The sequence below is a fragment of the Nylanderia fulva genome, unplaced genomic scaffold (genome assembly GCF_048542155.1).
Source record: "Nylanderia fulva isolate GAGA-0341 unplaced genomic scaffold, ASM4854215v1 Scaffold170, whole genome shotgun sequence".
Lineage (NCBI taxonomy): Eukaryota > Metazoa > Arthropoda > Insecta > Hymenoptera > Formicidae > Nylanderia > Nylanderia fulva.
The window spans coordinates 31,229-51,155 of record NW_028189946.1 but is presented as its reverse complement, the minus strand read 5'-3'; the positions used below and the strand labels follow the sequence as shown (position 1 = coordinate 51,155).

The 19,927-nt window shown below is 39.9% G+C and overlaps 1 protein-coding gene across 2 annotated transcripts in view; it reads left to right on the top strand.

The window, feature by feature from the left end:
- The window catches only part of LOC146723737 (acyl-CoA Delta-9 desaturase-like), a 57,427-nt gene that overhangs the window by 21,238 nt on the left and 16,262 nt on the right, over positions 1 to 19,927 (top strand). For both annotated transcript variants that reach the window (XM_085481272.1, XM_085481273.1), the window contains 3 exons: positions 11,694 to 11,824; positions 11,897 to 12,102; positions 13,998 to 14,183. In XM_085481272.1, the coding sequence (XP_085337398.1) occupies positions 11,694 to 11,824; positions 11,897 to 12,102; positions 13,998 to 14,183 (523 nt within the window). The remainder of the gene's footprint in view (positions 1 to 11,693; positions 11,825 to 11,896; positions 12,103 to 13,997; positions 14,184 to 19,927) is intronic.

Sequence of the window (19,927 nt, the reverse complement as noted above, 5' to 3'; positions counted from 1 at the left end):
AGTTCGAGATTAATTTATATATGGAATTTAGTAATCTCAAACCAAGAAATACAGTTCCGAAGAATTAATTTTTCGCGCTTGGGCTCTATTGGCCGATTTAAAATTCATGTATTATTATTATTAATAATATTGAGAACCGACATATATTTCTTATCTAAAAATAATGATTTGTTCCTTAAAATTGCATATGTTTGACACACCGCAGTTTGATAAAAAATGTTTTCAAAAAATTCAATTCACGTTCATAAACTACATTTTACTTACAAAATGCTTTTTTTCAAATTTTCTTACAATTTTTTTACCGATTTACATGATTTCAAAGTCAACCTTTTTTCTTGAAAAATAACGTATATCACCGACATTAGCATTACATGCACATACACATAATGTGCAAAATCCGGCAACTTCCACGTGATGCACTTTAAGTAACGCTAATGTCGGTGGTATACGTCCTTTTTCAAAAAAAAAAATTGACTTTGAAATTATGTAAATCGGTGAAAAAAAATTGTAAGAAAATTTTAGAAACGTTTTGTAGGTAAAATGTTGTAGTTTTTGAAACGTGAATTGAATTTTTCGAAAAAATTTTTTATTAAACTACGGTGTGTCAAGCATGCAATTTTAAGAAACAAATCATTATTTTTAGATTTAGCACTAAATGAGGAAAATAAAAAAAATTTTTTATAATCACTGCGTTAAAGTTGACATTTTGAGCTTTAAAATGCTTTTTTAATCTTTTGTCTACGATAATTTTTCACCGAGTTATAACATAACCTCTAAAAAATATAGAGTTTGCTTCAAAATCGTGTAAATCGGTCACAAAAAATCGTAGAAAACTTTAAAAAAAAACGTCTTATAGGAAAAATGTACTTTCTGAAAAGTTAGATGAATTTTTGGAAGAAAATTTTTTTATCGAGTTTCAAGTTATTAAAGGTACATAATTTTAAGAAACAAAACGGTATGTTCGTTTTTAAAGCATACAATAAAAAAGATTAACAAAATTTAAAAATCCATCAACTGTGCGTTAAAGTTGAAACTTCGAGCTATAAAACGCTTTTTTAATATTTGTCCTACGATGATTTTTCGCAGAGTTTCAACAGTGAATGTTTGAAAATTGCCTAAATTTTAAAGTTTAAATAGTGTTCCCTATTTTTTTTTTTTTTTTTGAATAGTGTATTTACATCTGTCCATTTGTTTTGGATGTAAGTGTATAAAGCGCGGAAATATATTTTCTCTGACCCCCGCGCTTTTTTATTTGAGTCTACCTGTCACAAATCTTCTTAGTAGAGATGTAGGCAACCGTCTTGATTACCTGGTACCTGCTTGGTTTGGCTTTTGCGGCATCCGTCTGCGTACCTATAGAGCGCGACTTTGGAGTGCCCCAGGGTGTCAGCTTCCACTCCAGGTACTGAGACGTCTTCTCTAGAGTAGCTTTTGCGGTTCTTGGCTGTCGTCCGACAACACTATCGACGAGCTGCAACTTTGCTTCAAGGTATCCGATTCTCAGTGCGTGGTATCGGGAATCGAAGAAGGCGTATGCTGCTTCTCTTGAGCTCATTGTTGCTTTCGGTGCTTGTTTGTGCGTTGGGAGAATGACCTGGACGATGATTTGCGCTTGGCGCTCAATGATGACGGTAGAACACTGAAGATCGAGCGCTTAGCACCTGGCAGTGGTGGAACATAGCCAGAGTCGGGGCGCTTACTTTCGGTGACGGCGGTAGAGCATCTGACGGAGACGGTAGTGCGCCTGCTTCGGAGCACTTGTCGCTTAGTAATCGCAGGAAGAGCGCTGTGGCCCAGGTGCTTAGCATCAGGTAGAGGGCCGCCGGTGATTTTCCTCTTGGAGAAAAGATGCAGCGGTGTTGGCCGGGTTTTTTTCTGACCGATGGGCTTAATGCGAGAGCCACAACAATAATTGTGTAATTGGCTCTGCAGGGGTCCTACTTATATTTCTCGTGAATTATTTTTAGCTCACGGAAAAGTAAAAGTCGGCTTGCGACGCCTAGCGGAGGTGCCCAGTACTCCGCGCCGCTTGCATATGTAGCGCGCACGCTGTTTTTCACATGCAGGTTTATCTAGCGGGCGCGAGCCGCCTAGCGGTGAAACTAAGCACCGCTTCTTGTGGCATATACCGCTACAATGTAAAATTTGTGGTACACTTTTTAGTCAATTACCGAAATACGTAACCTTTTGTTATATTTATTACTCCCGACTGCTCCCAACCTTAGATTGGTGAAAAGCGAGGGAGCATGCATGGAGAAGAAATCCCTGAGACGAACCCTCCCAAGAGAGAAGAACAGTATGGCGGTAACTGGTTAAGCCGCGTGTCGCGAGAGATATTTTCGAGCAAGTTGTAGTTGTAACGAGCGATTGATTTCGCACATCGCGTAGTTTTCAACACTTATTCCCACAAACTTGGGGACTTGTCCGGGATCGCGAGCAAGGATTATGACAGCGGAATCGTCATCGGAAGGCGTGATAAGGTGATAAAGTGAGAAGACGGCACGACGACGTGCCTTGATCATAATCATAAGCGTATTGGGCAAAGCGGCCTAAGAAACACATTTCGGTGGTGATTGCAAACGGTGTGAAACGCGCAAACGGCAAACGATGCAAGACTCGAGTCGACTTATACGTACAAAATTGGCAGCAAAATTAGAAAACGATAAAAATGGCGCCCACCATACCGGACGTACTGGAAGAATTGACGGTGGAAGAGCTCGTAAGAAGACTCGAACAGCTCGGACTACAGACGACAAACACTAAGGCGGGCTTGTATGAAAGATTATGGAGGGCCTTGGAAGGTGAGGTTTCACAACCGACGAATGAGCGAGATAAACGAGAAGAGACGAACGACGAGCATGAAAACAAAAATACGATTCAAGAATCTAACAAAAGTGCAGCTTAAACAAAGGTTACAAGAGCTCGAATTGCCTGTAAGCTTAAAACCAGTGCTGTGCACAAAAGGCTACGAGCGGCCTCGCAAAATTACGTGTGACAAAGATAAAAGCGATGAAGATGAAAGTGACGACGATAAAAATGGCGCCAAAATGGTGACGACACCGACGCACGGTCGAAATGGCCGAGCGGTCATGTTGCCCCGCGATATATTTCACGATGACAATCAAGATGGCGCTGGGAGAGCAGTGATGACACCGACCCGCGATCAAGACGCCCGTGCAGCTATACGTTTTCGTGACATATACAACAAACGTCATGACGGACGAAGAACGGGACAAGTAACATTGATGTACAAAGACGTAGAGGATGTTCTATTAACCTTTAGTGGCAATAGCACGTAAAATGTGAAGACATGGTTTATATCATTCAAAGAAACAGCTGATTTGTGCGGGTGAACAGATGTGCAGAAGATCATCTACGTTAAAAAATTGTTGCAAGGATCGACAAAAATCGAATTTTGTTTGCGAATTTCGAGTGGCATACTCAGTCGTATCGCGAGTTCAAGAAGACGCTCTGTGAAGAATTCGGTAAGACATTAAATACATAAGAAGCTGAGTAAAGTAACGAAGAAACCAGAGAAAACGTGTCAGGAGTACATTTATCGCGTCTTAGAATTGGCAAACCACGCAAAAATCGAAATAGAGGTTAAGATACAATATATCATTGATGGCATATAGAACCACGAATCAAACAAAGCCATTCTATATAGCGCGACATCAATAAAAGAGTTACGACAGAAGTTTATGCTGTATGAAACACAACGTGCTAACAAGAATAAAGCAAAGCAGCAACAACTGGTAAGAATAAAACAAAGCAGCAGACATCTGGTAAGGAGAAATTGATGAATAATCCGAATCAGGTGTTGACAACGGTTACAGCAAAACGGTGTTTTAACTGTGGCGATTCGAAGAACCTGAAAAAGGATTGCCCAAACAAGGTAAAAGGCTCCAAATGTTATTCGTGTAATGAATTCGGCCACATTACAGCAAAGTGCCCCAAGGAATCGGAGGCGATAAGCAAGAAAAAAGCCCTGACCAGAGTTAATGCGCTCCAGTCCCATAATGATAAGAAGACGTATAAAATTGTACGAATCCTGGAGAAGATTGTCACAGCCGTGATTGATCCGGGTAGCGATCTGCACCTTGCCCGATCTAGTCTCTACGTGTATTGGGTACGCCTTCAATACGACCAGAGTAGATGAAGTTCAACGGCGTGGGAGCAACGAACCAGTGTACACTTGGAAGATTTACAGCGAACGTAGTGATAGACGGTTTGACGTTCCCGATGAACATTGACGTGGTCCCTGACCATTATACCGGACACGATCTCATCCTAGGTGGCAAATTGTCCGATCTCGCCAAACTACGTATACAAAAACGGCAGGCGACGCTGAGTAAGCTAGAGAACGACAAGTCAAAGACGAGTATCCACGGAAAAGACGAAGACGCCAACTGGAATGAATAGTGTGCATTAACGTGGAAAACATCGAGGTTGAGAATGCGAAGAACAAGATTCCTTTGCACCACGTGACAGATCCGGACCTGAAACAGAGTGTCAAGAGATTAATTGAAAATTATCTCATAAAAACGAAAGATACTGGCGTAAAGATGCAACTGGCGTTCAAAGACGAAATCCCAATCTATCAAAATCTATGCAGATTGTCGGCAAAGCAGCAAAACACGGTGAGCCAAATTGTTGATTAATGGATCGAAAAGGAATCGCTTGCCATAGCATCTCCAAATATGCCAGTACTATAGTGTTAGTGGAAAAGAAGAACGGAGAGCCTGCTATGCGGAACGGAAACTATGCGTCGACTATCGTCAGCTAAATCGGAAAATCGTCAGAGATAGATACCTATTATTGTTCCGCGCCTTTGAAACGACCCGACGCGGTGATATCGGACGACACGCGGGACCCGGAAGTAAATTCGCACGCCTACGTGTCGAATAATTATTAACGCACGGGACTTAATAAGGTCCGTGCGACGTAATTCATTCTGAGGATTCTAGACAGTACGAAATTTCCGTAAACTGTAGTAGGTCCCGCGCGACTTCCTTTGAGATCGCTCAAGCCGGTCGTCCCTCGCAATATTTCACAAAGAATCCGAAGACGGCACGGATAAGGATATGCGCGAGAGAGAATACGCTATTTCGGATGCGTGACTCTAAATAATTCTCTATTCTCCGATCTAGAAACTCTAACAGACGAGAACGGTACAGTAATTACAAGACGATACCTTAATTTTTACATTAACGTGACAAAAATCGCGGCGACTGTCGGCGTACCCGCGGGAGAGAGAGCCTCTCTTAATATACGCGCGGGAGAGAGCACGCGGTCGACCGGGCGCCGGGATAAACTCTACGCGGAACGAAACTCTAAATCAAACTCTCAAAATCACGAAATTACCGGTGAATCTATTAACCGGCCGCGGCCGTGACACGCTTCTCTCCCGTATACGGTACTCACAAAAAAAAGAAAAAAGTTAGCGGCTTTACAAAGTAAATAGGGCCGTTCGTCTCACCGGTATCGGTGGGTCCTTCGAGGCTTCGGCATCCAAACGCAGGAACCTCCGCTCTCGTCGACGCTCCGCCAGACAGTGACAAGCAAGAGGCCTGCCGGGATCACGCCGATAATAAATTTGGCATTTTCCACCCGTGGCGCTCCTTATCCTGGCAGGGCCGCCGGGTACCCCGCGGGGCCCTGCGAATTTTCTTGATGTAAATTTTCCCTCGCCGTTCCTCTGTGTTTCCGCTTCGGGTTCCGTTATTCCTCTTTAGGGGCCGTCGGGAAGACTCCTACGAGTGCACCTCTTTGCAATTCCTCCCCAAAAATCCGCCAGATCGATTGTTTGATCGATGGTGGGATTTCGGTGTATCCGGATCTGCGGGGCTCGAGGCAGGGTATCTCCCGCGCCTTTCGTTTCCGGGGCTCTCTCGCCTCTCGCGAGAGAGTGGCCATCCCCGTCTCTGGCCGGAATCTCTGCGGAAGAAGGAACATTTTACGGCGGTACCCAGGTTCTTAACGGGAGGAACAATCCAGAAAATCTAGGTGAAAATGATATTTACCGGGCGTGATCCGGACTTGGTGGCTTCTGCTCGGTCCTCAATCGTCCTCTTCGTTTTCTCCGTCCTCTCACTCTTTCTCTCTATTGGTTTCCTCGGTTGAGACACGTACCCTATGCAAAATTGCTCGCCGAGAACGCCAAAAATCGCTCAAACAAAAATCATACAAAAAGTAATTCGCGAAACGGATGCGCGAAGCGCATCCTCCGACGCGGTAGAAAACGCAAAAATGATTTTTCGGGTGCTCTCTCTCTCTCAAAGATTGGCGAGAAAGCAAAGGTTCCCGAATTTCCCGCCTTCCCGGCCGGGCCTTCGGCCCTTGTGACGGACAGTACAAAATGTCACGTCACAGTATATAAAATATAATGACGAATATTAATTAATTTTTCGTTATGCCTTATAATTATGCACAAGGCACAAAATTTGCTTAACACATTGCTAAAATTATTTAGGAATAAATCTCAATTCGAAATTTTAATTCCTATGGTTTCCTCTGATCTCTCTGAAGAGATGTAGACGAGAAAAATATTGATTCGAAGTCACTGAAATGGAAATCGGACCCGAGTCTTTCGCTTGCCGGGCGATTACTTTTACCACTAACAATAACCTATTGGCAAACGACATAGAAATCAAATTCTTGAATTTAGATTTATCCCGAAATAAAGTCTTGGCACGTGCTAAACACATTTCATGTCCTGTGTACAATTATAAGGCATAGCAAAAAATTAATTTTCGTTATCCAATGCACGAACATGATCCGCGTTAGACTCTTATAGCCCATTTATTTCAAGTTTAAAATTATTTTGTTTAAAAGTCTCATTTAAAATGACCACTAAAAGCGACTATCATTATCTATTTCATTATCATTATATATTGTATATACATGTAAGTACCGTCTCTGAATGTTTGACCGCAAACTACTCATTCATTAATGGACCGATTTTCTCAATATTAGTACCAAAATATTGCAAATTTTTTTGAGAAGACTATTGTTCTTTATTTTTATTTTTTCTTTAATTTCAATGTAGTTGTACTCTTTTTTTATACGTTGTGAAAACCTCATGGTACTCCCGCCCTCCGGGTTGAGGACGTGAGTTATGTGGGACTCCTTGTTCCCCTTGACCAAACCACGAATGGTTTGGCCAGGGGGCCCAAGACCTACCGCACTAAAACCACAACGGGTGTCCATACTCGGGCGTTTGGTGGGGAACGGTGAGGATGCTGATATCCCATGCCGTCTTGCCGTTCTCCCGCCTTTCCTTCTCGGGGAATGCCGCCCTTGAAGAGGACAACACCCCCTCTACTCATCGTGTGGACCAACCGCGGTTGCAGCGCAGGGCGACACCGACCCCACGCCGCGCCCTCCTACAAAGTATGAGAGGCGAGGTCACCGCTCGAGCCGTCACCCCCCGCCTCCAGAGTGGTGCTTCCTCCTCTTCCCAAGGGATAGGGGATTTGGCGTCCACCCCGGAGAGCCTCACTAGAGGGTCCTTCTCTGAAGGAGAAGAACCCTCTCTACAGCGGTGTTGCCCTCCTCCGGTGCCTTACGGTGAGAGGACCTCACCTGCTGCATCTACGTCCGTGAGGAAAGGCCAGACGCCCCGGACGGCCGGACAAGTGCGCCCGCCAGACCCGCGTGGCCTCTCCTTGCCCCCCCCCCCCCCCCCCAATTGCAACCCCCTCCGCTTCCTTCGGAGTTAGGATTCAGCCGCAACCGGAGGAATTGCCTTTTGATGTTGTACCCTGACTGCATGAGTCCAAACAAAGTTTATTTAATAAATATCATAATATACATAAAATTTTTCTATATAAAATATTAACAATAAAAAAATGAATTTTTATGATGTTAAAATGACAAAAAATAATGAAATATATAATAAGAAAAATAAAAAATAAATTAACCTTTGTATTACGTAATAAAAGCAGAAGAGAAATCGTGGGAACGTTGCTTTTCGGCAAGAGAAATGTCAAATATATGTCAAATATGATATAAAGAAAGATATATCATATAGTTCGAAATGAGGTGTCGTGTTAGATCGTTGGTTTTCTTTTGATAATATCTTCAACTTTTCTAAAAACTTGTTTAAAAACTGTTAAAAGAAACGACGCAAACGCCTATGGATATTAAGAATTTCTCGCATAAAAACGATGAAATTTTACGAGATTCGATTAACATCAAAAGATCACATCACGGCGAACACTCTTATGATAAATAAAATATGACAAATTGTAACACGCAAAAATTTCCTATAAATTCTCGACTCGAAGTAACGAATTAACAGTAATTTTTAATAATATTATGATTTATCTTTTTGTAAGAATTGTAAAAAACTAATTTAACATTGTGTAACGCTGAAGAAGACCGCGTGCGGTTGAAACGTTTATTCTTTTATATAGATGATTTTTGTTTGTATTTTTTATATAATGTTTTATTGTTTAATATATATATGGAATAAATTTTAATTCGATACAACATCTCACGAATTGCTCGATAAGTTGGTCTTTTTTTAATACATTAATTGTTTTATACAATATACAAGCAAATAGGAATTTTTTACTTGATATTTTTAAAGATATATAACATAAAAGCAGCTATTGCAGAAGGAAAAGTGCAGGAAAGCTAATAAGAAAGAAAAGTGTTGCAGATTGGATGATAAGGAGTGCGTGCGCGCGCGCGCGCGTATGTGTGTGTGTGTGTGTGTGTAAGAGTGCGAGTGTGCGCGTAATTAGACAAGCGACTAAACCGAATCAAACTCGGCACGCGATCGGGCCGCCAGCGAATCATGAGAGCCTAGCGCGCGCCGCTTGCCGAAATTGCGGTCGTTTAAACGCTCACGGGCAACCGTCCCGTGAGTCAATAAATCCAAACAAACTGTTTGTCCTTCGACTTTCAAAAGGATTTCTCGCTTCTTTATTGTCGCGTGTTTAGACGGCGATAGAATCTCGCGCAACTCTCTGAAAAATCGAGGGCATAAATTGACGCGCCCAATTTCCCGGATAGCCACTTTTTCGCAGTCTCTCGTGCTAGAAAAATCGTCACTGAATTCGGTTCAGCTGTTCGCCCATCCGTCGGACATTTTACCGTCGCTTCACCGTTTGTCGAATACGAGTTTTTTTCTTGCTGTTTGCGCGAACACCGCCTCTTTGTATAATTGTATAAAGTTTAAATATATTGTTTTGTCCGTTTTATTTGATTGTTTCACCTTTTTTTGTTGTTCACTCCCGCGCTATTCACCATACTGTCGCGAGTCTAGAACACTGACACTGAACAATAAGGGAAAGAAAAAGGAAACCTCACTTTTAATGAAAAAGGGATATACTTAACCTGTGCATTGGAAGGCGCATCGTAGATTTAAGTATTTTGGGAAAGAACATGAAGTGCAATAACTGTAACAGTATTATTTCTTTTAAAAAATCGTTGATAAGAAAAAAAAACTTATATTCAGTATCAAAGATTCAATGTGAGAAATGTTATATGTTGACTTAAGTTGATACAGGAGAATCCCACAATGTAAACAGTGAAGCTAAACTCTATTCTAAACTTTTTTTTATTTTATTTTACTTTTATATTTCACTTTTTTATTTCATTATTTAACTTGCAATTTTTTATTTTCCATTAAAAAATGTATAGTTATATATATATATATATATATATATATATATATATATATATCACGTACGGCGATATCGCACCATGTGACATAGTCTGACCTGTTCTTAAATGTTCGACGTTGCCATGTCTGCGAAGCTTACTCGGACTTCGGAAAATTTCACGAAACTCAAAAATTTGGATTACGATTATTTTATTAATATATGGTCAAAGTTCTCTAAATTAATATACAGGCTTCAAAAGCGTTTGTACTAATTTTAACTTTAAACTTTAAAAAAAGCTCTGTTTTTTGTAAAAAAAAATTTCACATTTCTATGCCAATGTGTTTAGAATGTTCCAAAACATCAAAAAATAACTTTTTTTTATGTTCGCATGTGCGTGTGTATGTATGTATGAGCTCACCCACATTTTTTTAAATTTAAATATCTCAAGAACTATTTGACTTGCAGCACTCTAAATTGGCATACAAATAAACTAGTACAACTTTTATTTACTATTATTTTTATACCAATTTATACTGTTTTATTTTTAATAAAATTTTGAATTTTTTGAAATGTCTGTTGCTTTTGTAAATTTGAGATACCGGGATAAATTTTTGTATATAAATAGACTATATCATTAAAGGATGGTTGGTATTAAATTTGATGAGAATTGATAAAAAGATTCATTTTTTTTAAATTTGGAATTTTTAAGAAATGTCTGCGGTTGCTCTAATTTCCATAAATTTGAAGATATCTGAATAAATTGTTTTTACGTAAATAATTTATCATTAAAGGATGTTTGGTATTGAATTTGGCGATAATCGGTGAAAAATTTAAATTTTTATACAATTTTAATTTTTAAATAATATGCATTTTTTAATTTTCATAGATATCAAGCTAAGTGTTTTTACATAAATAAAGTACCATTAAAGGATATTTGGTATTGAATTTAGCTTGATCGGTAAAAGAATTTATTTTCTATAAAATTTTGAATTTAAAAAGAATATAAATTTTCAAAATTTACGAAAGAACCATACATAAAGTAAGTATATACATGCACACATACACGTACAAAAATGTTATTTTATGTGAAAAAAGTGCAAATTGACAACTTGCACATTGCTTCCTCACTATTCTATTTTGCTCATTAAGTAATGTCTGTATATCCTTTAACTTATATAAATTTCGAGAAAATCGGTCCATTAATAAATGAATAGTTCGCAGTCAGACAAATAGACCGACAATACTTATATAAATAGTTTAAAATATGGAAGTGCGGTGAAATTTGCGTTTTATTGTAAAAATGCCGATATATTTCCGCGCGTAGCGCAGATTTAAAATCTAGTCTATTATATAATGTATCATTATATCTATACAAATTACTGGACTCAAGATGTTCCATGCAAAGATAAGTTTAAATCTCATGTGAATTTGTGCGTGTACATACGTATGCATGTGTCCTGTTGGTGTTATCCAAGTTAAAGGCGTAAACGGATTGTATTACAAAAGGTCATAGAAACGAATTTGTTAGGAAATAAATAAATTTAAAAAACTTATTTTTACATCGAAGAGCCCATTCTCTTGAGCAATACATTTTTGTATATAGTAAAAAAATATAAAAAAAAGGTTTTTCTTCTTGAAAGTCTAATTTTAATGTCACTTTATAAAACACATTTTGTGTGTGTGTGTGTGTGTGTGTGTGTGTGTGTGTAACTCAATTTTGATATTTTTAGTTATTAAGAAAAATATTAAAGTTTTAATTTAAGTTTTTTGTTCCATCACAATACAATAATTTTTGCTGACCTTTTGTTATTAAAAGATATTAAAAAATTGTGCTAAAGTTTGATGACCCGGTTTTTTTGCGGGTGAATATATTTAATAAAAATCGCTATACTTTAAAATAGCGTTATATAAGAATATAGACGTATTACACAGGTGATACACATGACATTTGCGAGATATATTTATAATACATTATTATTATAAGTATTATTATTATTAATTATTATTATTATTATTATCTATTATCATTCATTATGTTGTAAGTATATTAATTAATTTGTCTGGTCCGTTTTCCTCAAGTTTTCCTCATCGGTATAATGCAAGGAGTTGGCATTACTGCTGGTGCTCATCGTTTATGGACTCATCAAGCTTACAAAGCGAAATGGCCATTAAAAATTATATTATTAATTATGTTCTCCATGTCTGGTCAAGTAAATAAATTTTTAGTTGATTTTGTAAGATTACGACAAAGAAGAACTTTTCTTCAATGATCCTTTTTTTAGAATAACTTATATGACTGGGTACGAGATCATAGAGTGCATCATAAATACACGGATACGGATGCGGATCCGCATAATAGCAACAGGGGATTTTTCTTCTGCCACATAGGTTGGTTAATGATGAAGAAACTTCCAAATGTTATCGAAAAAGGTCGTCAAATCGATATGAGTGATATATTAGAAGATCCTATCACCGCGTTTTTGTGCAAGTAAGTCTATGTGTTAAATAGTGTTAATTATTTCGAATTATGTCATTATCTGGGATGGAAATATAACTATAATGAATATACATGTAAAGTTTATTTATACTTAAAGAATTCATCTTGACAATGCATATATATTATTCTAATAAAAATTAATTATATACAGTGGCGTGCAAAAGTTTTGAGCCAAAAGGTTTTCAGATATGTATTTGTTATACAATAATTGCTAAACAAAAGTTCATATATATAAACAAATATATTTATTTGTACTTCAATTATATAAGCTTGACAAACTCTTAATGATTTTAAATACTTTATTTTATCACAATGTTTTATTACAAACAGTGCAATAGTATTACGCCAAATATTTAATATTTTCATAAAACAAAAAAATATTTTTGAAAACTAACAAAAAGTATAAAGTAAATCTTTTTTAAACTTAATACTTTGTTGCCATGCCTTTAGACGCAATCACTGCAGCACAACGGCGAGGCATTGATGCAATTAAGTTAGAAATGCAATTTTGAGTTTGCAAATTTTTCCATAATTCTGCCTTATTTGAATGTTTCTTTTTTCCTTGAGTAGTTTGAGTTCTTGCCACAAATGTTCAATAGGATTTAAGTCCGGTGATTGTGATGGCCAGTCAAGAACTTTGATTTTCTTTGTGGTAAAAAATGATTTTATTAGTTTTAATGAGTGTTTGGAATCATTATCTTGTTGGAAAATCTATCCACGTGGCATTTTTTGAGTTGCATATGCCAACATATGCTGTGTCAATATATCACGATACATTATTGCGTCCATATGGACCAACTCCATCATAAGAAAATGATCCCCAAACCATCACATTACCACCACCATGTTTTATAGTAGAAATTTGATATCTTGAATTATATCTTGTGTCTGTCGGACGTTGTACATATTTTCTACCATTACTTCCGAATAACTGAAATTTTGATTCGTCGGAAAAAAGTACTTTTCGCCATTCAGCTGCAGTCCTATGTTCATATTTTCTTGCAAAATTTAATCGGGCCTTTCTATTTCTTGAACTAATTAATGGTTTTTTAAAACCAACACGTCCTACAAGTCCCACTTCCTTTAGACGTCGAGATATTGTACTCTGACTAACATCAGCAAGATTTTCTTCTCGTAGTTCTCGAGAAATATCCATAGTTTTTCTAACATCTGCTACTGACTTTCTTTTAATCATTTTATCGACACGCTTTGCAGTTTTACGAGGTCTATCGCTTCGTGGTTTATCAACTAAAGAGTTCGTCGACTTATATTTTGCAATAATCCTATTTACTGTACTTTTAATTAATAAACACTTAGCAATTTCGCGAGAAAGCTTTCCTTGTAAAGAAAAGTTAATTACGGCTTCGCATAACTGAATGTTTATATGTTTCGGCATTGCGACAAGCAAGAGACTGAATATTAGTTGAAACAAATACTTATACAAAGGAATGTAAACAAAGCGCGCTTGCAAGGTCACAATAAGAATGTGGCTCAATATTTTTGAACGCAGATAAATATTATTTAACTAAGTAAATAATAAATATGCAATTTACACATTTTTTTAACTGTACTATTATTTGTTTAATAGTTACATTAACTATTTTATGTAACATTTATTTACTCTAAAAATAAATTTTATAGTGTATCTCAAAAAAATAGTTTGGCTCAAAACTTTTGCACGCTACTGTGTATATATATATATATATATATATATATATATATATATACATATATATTACTCTAAGAAAAATTAATTTCTCAGTAACTTTCTCCTAGACATTTTTACTTCTTTTTTGTTTACCTTCTTTTCTATTAAAAGTTTTTCGCGAGAACGATTTTATATAACGAGAAATTGTATTTATTGATTAATTTATGTTACTTCGCAGATATTTTTCGATATTTAAACTCATCTTTTGCTTTCTGCTACCGGTGATTATACCTGTTTATGGCTGGAATGAAACTTGGTCCCGAGCCATCATATCGCAATGGTTTATGCGTTACCTTACAGCTTTACATATCAACATGTGTATTAATAGTGTGAATCACATGTGGGGCTCAAAGCCATACGATGCGTAAGCAGATAATTGCATTCTTCAATTGTGTGCGTGTGCGCGAGTGCATGCGTACGTGCGTGTGCGTATGTGTATGTACAGGGTGTTTCCGATACATACACATCATTATGTCGGGTTGCCTATCTGCTTATCGACAGGGGCAAGTTTACAAAAAAAGGAAGAACTCGATTTTATTACTTTATATAAAACACGATATAGATCTCCTTCTTTCCGGCCATAGAGCTGAACGCGATGTTATTGCGAAATTAAATAAGAAAATTGAGATATCTGGGAATTTCGTGTTTTATATTAAATAAAGAGAGCCGATCTAATATTCTTAATATTCTTATCATTATTTATTACTTTATACATACAGTAAACACTTATGAAATTGAATAATATAGACAAAATATATGTTTAATAATATAAATAAAATAACATAAGTAAAATTTAATAATCAAATTTTACTAAAATTTTACTAAATAATATTTTTTAATTTATCTTTATATCTTTAATTTATCTTTATGCTGCCGTTGTTCTGTGTTAACTTTAAGTTAGGTTAGGTTCACATTTTATTGAATATACACATTGAAAAATCCTTCACAACGAAAATGCTGATAATAAATAAATGAGGAGCGCTATCCGACAACTAATTTTGGCTGTTTTATGCCTCGACATCGATTCCGCACGTAAATATACATACATCCCAGCAAACACCAATATATAATTGTTACATTGCTATAATAAAACGGAATATAACAGGTAATATATAATGTATACGTTACATATAACAACCATGTTAGTTGTAATTTCCCACTCATAGATGTAACATTTTTAATATAACATATATTACATTGTAGTTATATTGTAATTATATACCAAATAGCACATTGATGTATTGATAAGTCAGTGCTATCTTGGGATATAATGACAATATAGTAGTAGTAGTAGTAGATTGGTAGTGAGTGGTTCCATAACTTGGCCCCCGACGACACCTAGATTCAGCGAGATCCATTGTGTCTCCTCACTCTTGTCTTTAAACTGAGTGATGTGTACTCAGCCCAGAGTTCTCCACTAGGCTTATGAGTTCCACCACCCTTGTTTTGTCTAATTCTTGGGATTTAAGAAAACTTTGTCCCCAGATCCTGAATCTCTTTCTAGCCAGAGCCGGACATTGGCACAGAATATGTATGCTGTCCTCTTTTCCCTCCCCGCATAGTCGACACTCCTTCCTGTCTGCGAGTCTGATATTGAATAGGTGGGCTTTGAGTATTGGTGAATGTCCTGTCAGCAGTCCTATCCCCATCCTCAATTTCTGCCTATTCAATGTGAGCAGTTCCTTGGTTCTGTTACCATTTATGTCTTTCATCAGGAATTTGGCCTGTCGGCAGGATTTCAGATTATCCCACCTGGCCTTATGTTGTTTGTCTATACTTTCCCTGATGAAGTTCTTACCCATCGTAAAGGGCACTCCCATCTCCCGACTATCTGGTGCTTTGCTAGCCCCTTCTCTAGCCAGTGAGTCTGCTATTTTGTTACCCGGTATGCCCTGATGCCCGGGCACCCAGACTAACGTTACTTTATTTGTTCCACACAGCTCCTCCAGCGCCAGCATGCAGTCCCATACCAAGCAAGACTCGGTGGTCGCACCCGTCAACGCCAGAAGGGCCGCCCTACTGTCTGTGCAGATATATATTTTCCTGCAATTTGTTCCTTTGGTTAGGTTCAGTTCGGCACATCTGAGGATGGCGAGCATCTCTGCCATAAAGCCGTGCAGTCGCCTCCCATTGGAATACTCTCCCTATGGTTTTCCCCAGGTCCATATACTCCTGCTCCAAAGCAGTTGTTTATGCCTGATCCGTCCGTGAACCACATATCCACCTTTGTGTCCATGATTCCGCCCGGTTTCAGCCACTCGTTTCTATCAGGTATCCATATCTTAAAGTGTTTTACCAGTAGATACTTTCTTGTAGTTCTGTCTTGTATTCCCTCAATAGGGTACTTTTGGAGAAGACCAAGCCTGGTGTGTCCCAGTCCTGTGTTTCTCCATTCACCCTGACATTTCAGACGGTATGCCGTGGTATTGGCTGATTTTATCACGGCCAAGCCTATTGGCGTAACACTGAGTGCTATTTCAAGCGCCTCTGTGGGTGTGGTTCTCATGGCCCCTACTGCAGCCCTTAGGTAGTTACCTTGCAGGCTTCTAAGTAGTTTCTCTACCTCCCCTTTATTTATTCTCGTCCACCAGACGACTGACGCGTATAGCAGCCGCGGTAGCAGGACCGCCCTGTACAGCCACAAAGCTGCACCAGCGCTGATGCCCCACGACTTGCTCATTGCCCTTCTGCACATCCACATGGATGCATAGAACTTTTTCCTTTGCTCTATGAGATGTTTTCCCCAGCTAAGCTTAGGATCTAGAAACAGTCCCAAGTATTTCACCGAGTCTGTAAACGGTATTTCCTCTCCCCAGAGTTTTAACGTCTCTATGGGTTCAGGTTTATATTTTCTGGTGAAGACCATAATATTTGTCTTGCTCGGATTAACCGTTAGACATCTGTTCTCACACCAGTTTTGCACAATCCTTAAGGTATCCTTTGCTTGGTCCCTTAGTGTGTTGAGAAATGGTCCTCTAACCACTATGGCCACGTCATCAGCATAGCCAAAAGTCGAGAAACCTTTCCTCTGTAGCTCCTTTAGCAGGTCGTCTATCACTAGACACCACAACAGAGGAGATAAAACTCCCCCCTGTGGGCAGCCTCTCGTTGGTTTTCCTCTGATGGAGATGTCTTGGCACTCCACCGTCAAGCGTCTGTCCACTAGCATATTTCCTATCCAGTCCACCAGTGGTTCTTGAACTCCATGTTTGATCAGTGCCTCCCCTACCACCTCGTGTGAAATGCTATCGAAAGCGCCCTCGATGTCCAGGAAGATTCCGATCGCATAGCCCTTTGCCTCCAGCTGACTCTCAACTTTGCCTATCAGGTGATGTAGGGCGGTTTCGGTAGACCTGCCCTCCCTGTAGGCATACTGAGAGTCGGCTAGAGGTTGTTGTATTAGAGAGTTGGACTTGAGAAATCTGTCCACCAGTCTCTCTAAGGTCTTCAATACAAAGGACATAAGGCTAATTGGTCTATAGTCCTTTGCCCTGACGTGACCGTTCTTGCCAGGTTTAGGTATGAAAACCACCTTGGTTTCTCTCCACTTCTGGGGGACATGTCTAAGGGCAATACTTGCCCTGTAGATTTTTGTCATTGGGCCTAGCAAGATGCTCAGCCCTTTCTGCAGCAGGATCGGGTATATTCCATCAGGTCCTGGAGCCTTTAAAGGCTCGAAGGAACCGACCGCCCATTCCACTGCTTGTGGATAGACCACCTTAGCTGCCAGTCCCCATGCCCTTGATTTGTGCACGGTAATGGGTCTCTGCCTGTTGTTGTTGTCTGCTGAGTCCTCCCTAAAGCCTGGGAAATGAATTTCCATAAGGTGCCGTAGGGTCTCCTCCGCAGTTTCTGTGTACCCTCCATTGGGACGCTTAAGGCAGCCCCATTGTGTTTGGTTTTCCTTGCAGAGTATTCTACTCAGTCTAGATGCTTCAGGAGCACTCTCTATACTTGAGCAAAAACTTCTCCATCCTTTCCTTTTAGCTTTTACTATGGCCTTTTTGTAAATTCTCTGAGATTTCCTGTACTCCTCCCAGGATCTCGGTGTATTTACATTTCTAGCCCTATTAAAGAGTCTTCTCTCCTCAGCCCTTAGCTTAGCTAGCTCTTTATTCCACCATGGTGCTTTGGCTGAAGGATTCTTTGACTCTAATGGGCAGTTCATCTCGTATGAGTATTTAATGGCATCATTCAAGTAGTCTGTCGCTGTTTCCAAATTTTCTTTGGTGTGGAATCTAGTGGGTGCTTCCTTGAGTCGACTCCTAAGGTCTTCCTCGTACCCCCTCCAATTTGTTTTCCTAGGATTTCTCTTCCATAACCCTTGGCTATGTACTTGCTCCATGGTGAAACGGACCTGCCTGTGGTCTGATCCTGAGGGCTCATCAGAGACCCTCCATCCCCTCAACAGGTCCAGTATTCCGCCTGAGCATATGGTTATATCTATCACTTCCTGTCTTCTAGAGTCCAGGAAGGTAGGTTCTGTTCCTCTATTCAGGATGTGTAGCTCCATACCTACCACAAAGTTGAATAGGCTCTCACCCCTGGGATTTATGTCGGTGCTCCCCCACACCAGGTGGTGCGAGTTGGCATCGCATCCCAGGAGTATTTCTAGCCCTCTCTGCCTTGCATAAGTCGTGAGTTTCATCATGTTTTCGTGTGGGGGCAGGTTTTCCAAATCGTAGGGCATGTACACTGACCCTATAATTAGATCCCTGGCTATTCCACCGGTCGTCTTTATCTTCAGTCTGATGGCAACAAAGTCACCATCGCTAAATTGTGGCAGTAAACAGGCGTCTATTCTTTTCGCTATAATGCACGCTCTCGGTCGGTCCGTGTTTCCGGCCCAGAATAGTTTTCCACAGCTGCCAAGTCCTCTTATGTGTCCCTTGATGATCCATGGTTCCTGTATTAAAAATATATATTTACTTGTGTGCATCACATCTGCGCACCTGGCTAGTACAGCCGAGGCGCTTTTGCTGTGATGCAAGTTAATCTGCGTAAAGTGAATCCGGTCCGCCATATTTATGCTGACGGGTCCGGTAATTTCTCCTTTGCGCCTTCCTTACTGCTTTCTCCAGCAGGCAACCTGATCGTTGCCTGCCCAAGTCCACAGTAGGGTTTAAAATTGAGAGCTCTTAGCGCCCTCAAAGCCCCATCCCCAACAAGGGCAGCGAAGTGGGTGCTCGTGGCGTCCCTGCTTTCGCTACCCTTCGCGATCACCCAGTCCGGTGACTGGATGCCTACGTTCTGCCTGTCAAGTAGTTCCAACGCTTCCTTGACAGGTATTGTGGGATCCTCAACATGCACTACGATTCGATGTCTCTTAGGGAGCTCATCGACTCGCAGTGCACGCAATTCGATCCCATTGATCTTGATTTCTGAGGTTAGGCTTCTAAGCCACTCCTCAGTTTCCCTGTTCGTGCAGTTAAAAACAACTGCCCCGTCCCTATCCGAGGTGCCTCTGAAAGTAGGCGCTTTGGTACCCCTTGCTAAGCAAAGGATACGCCTTCTGACCGTTTCTTTCAGAAGCAATGCCTCGTCTTTTTCCAGTCTTTTGTCAGGGTAAGCCAAGGGAACCAGGGCAACCCTCACAAGACCGGAGGTCAATTGGGCAAAAGTCCTTTGATCAGTTATGACTTTCGGCCTTTTGCCCAACTGAGTGTTACTGGCAGGACTGGGTGTGCTATGCTCCGATCTGAGTCGCTTTACCGCCCCAGAAGAAGCTCGCTCCCCCGTCCTGGGAGTAACTGTCGAAACAGATGTCAGTTCCGAGGTGGGCTTTTCAGCTTCCCCCTTCGCCTCCATCTGCTTCTGTTTTTTATAGCGTCGCCTTGCCGCTCCGCTATAACGAACCCTAGCGATTGGTGGTTGGGCCTTATTTGGCTCCGCCCCCGAATTGCTCGGGCTTTCTCCTCCAGGTCGTTCGTCACCTAAGGTGGCCACGCCCTGTAGGACTTCCGAAAAGTTTTCATTTTGATTTTGGCTTGTACTCATATTTGATCCCACAAATACCGCGGCCGCGCGGTATCACCTGGGCAGAGCCGCGAATGCCCAGGGCTTGGCTCGATACTCTCGAAGGTCGCCCGGTATCCGAGAGGCACCGTT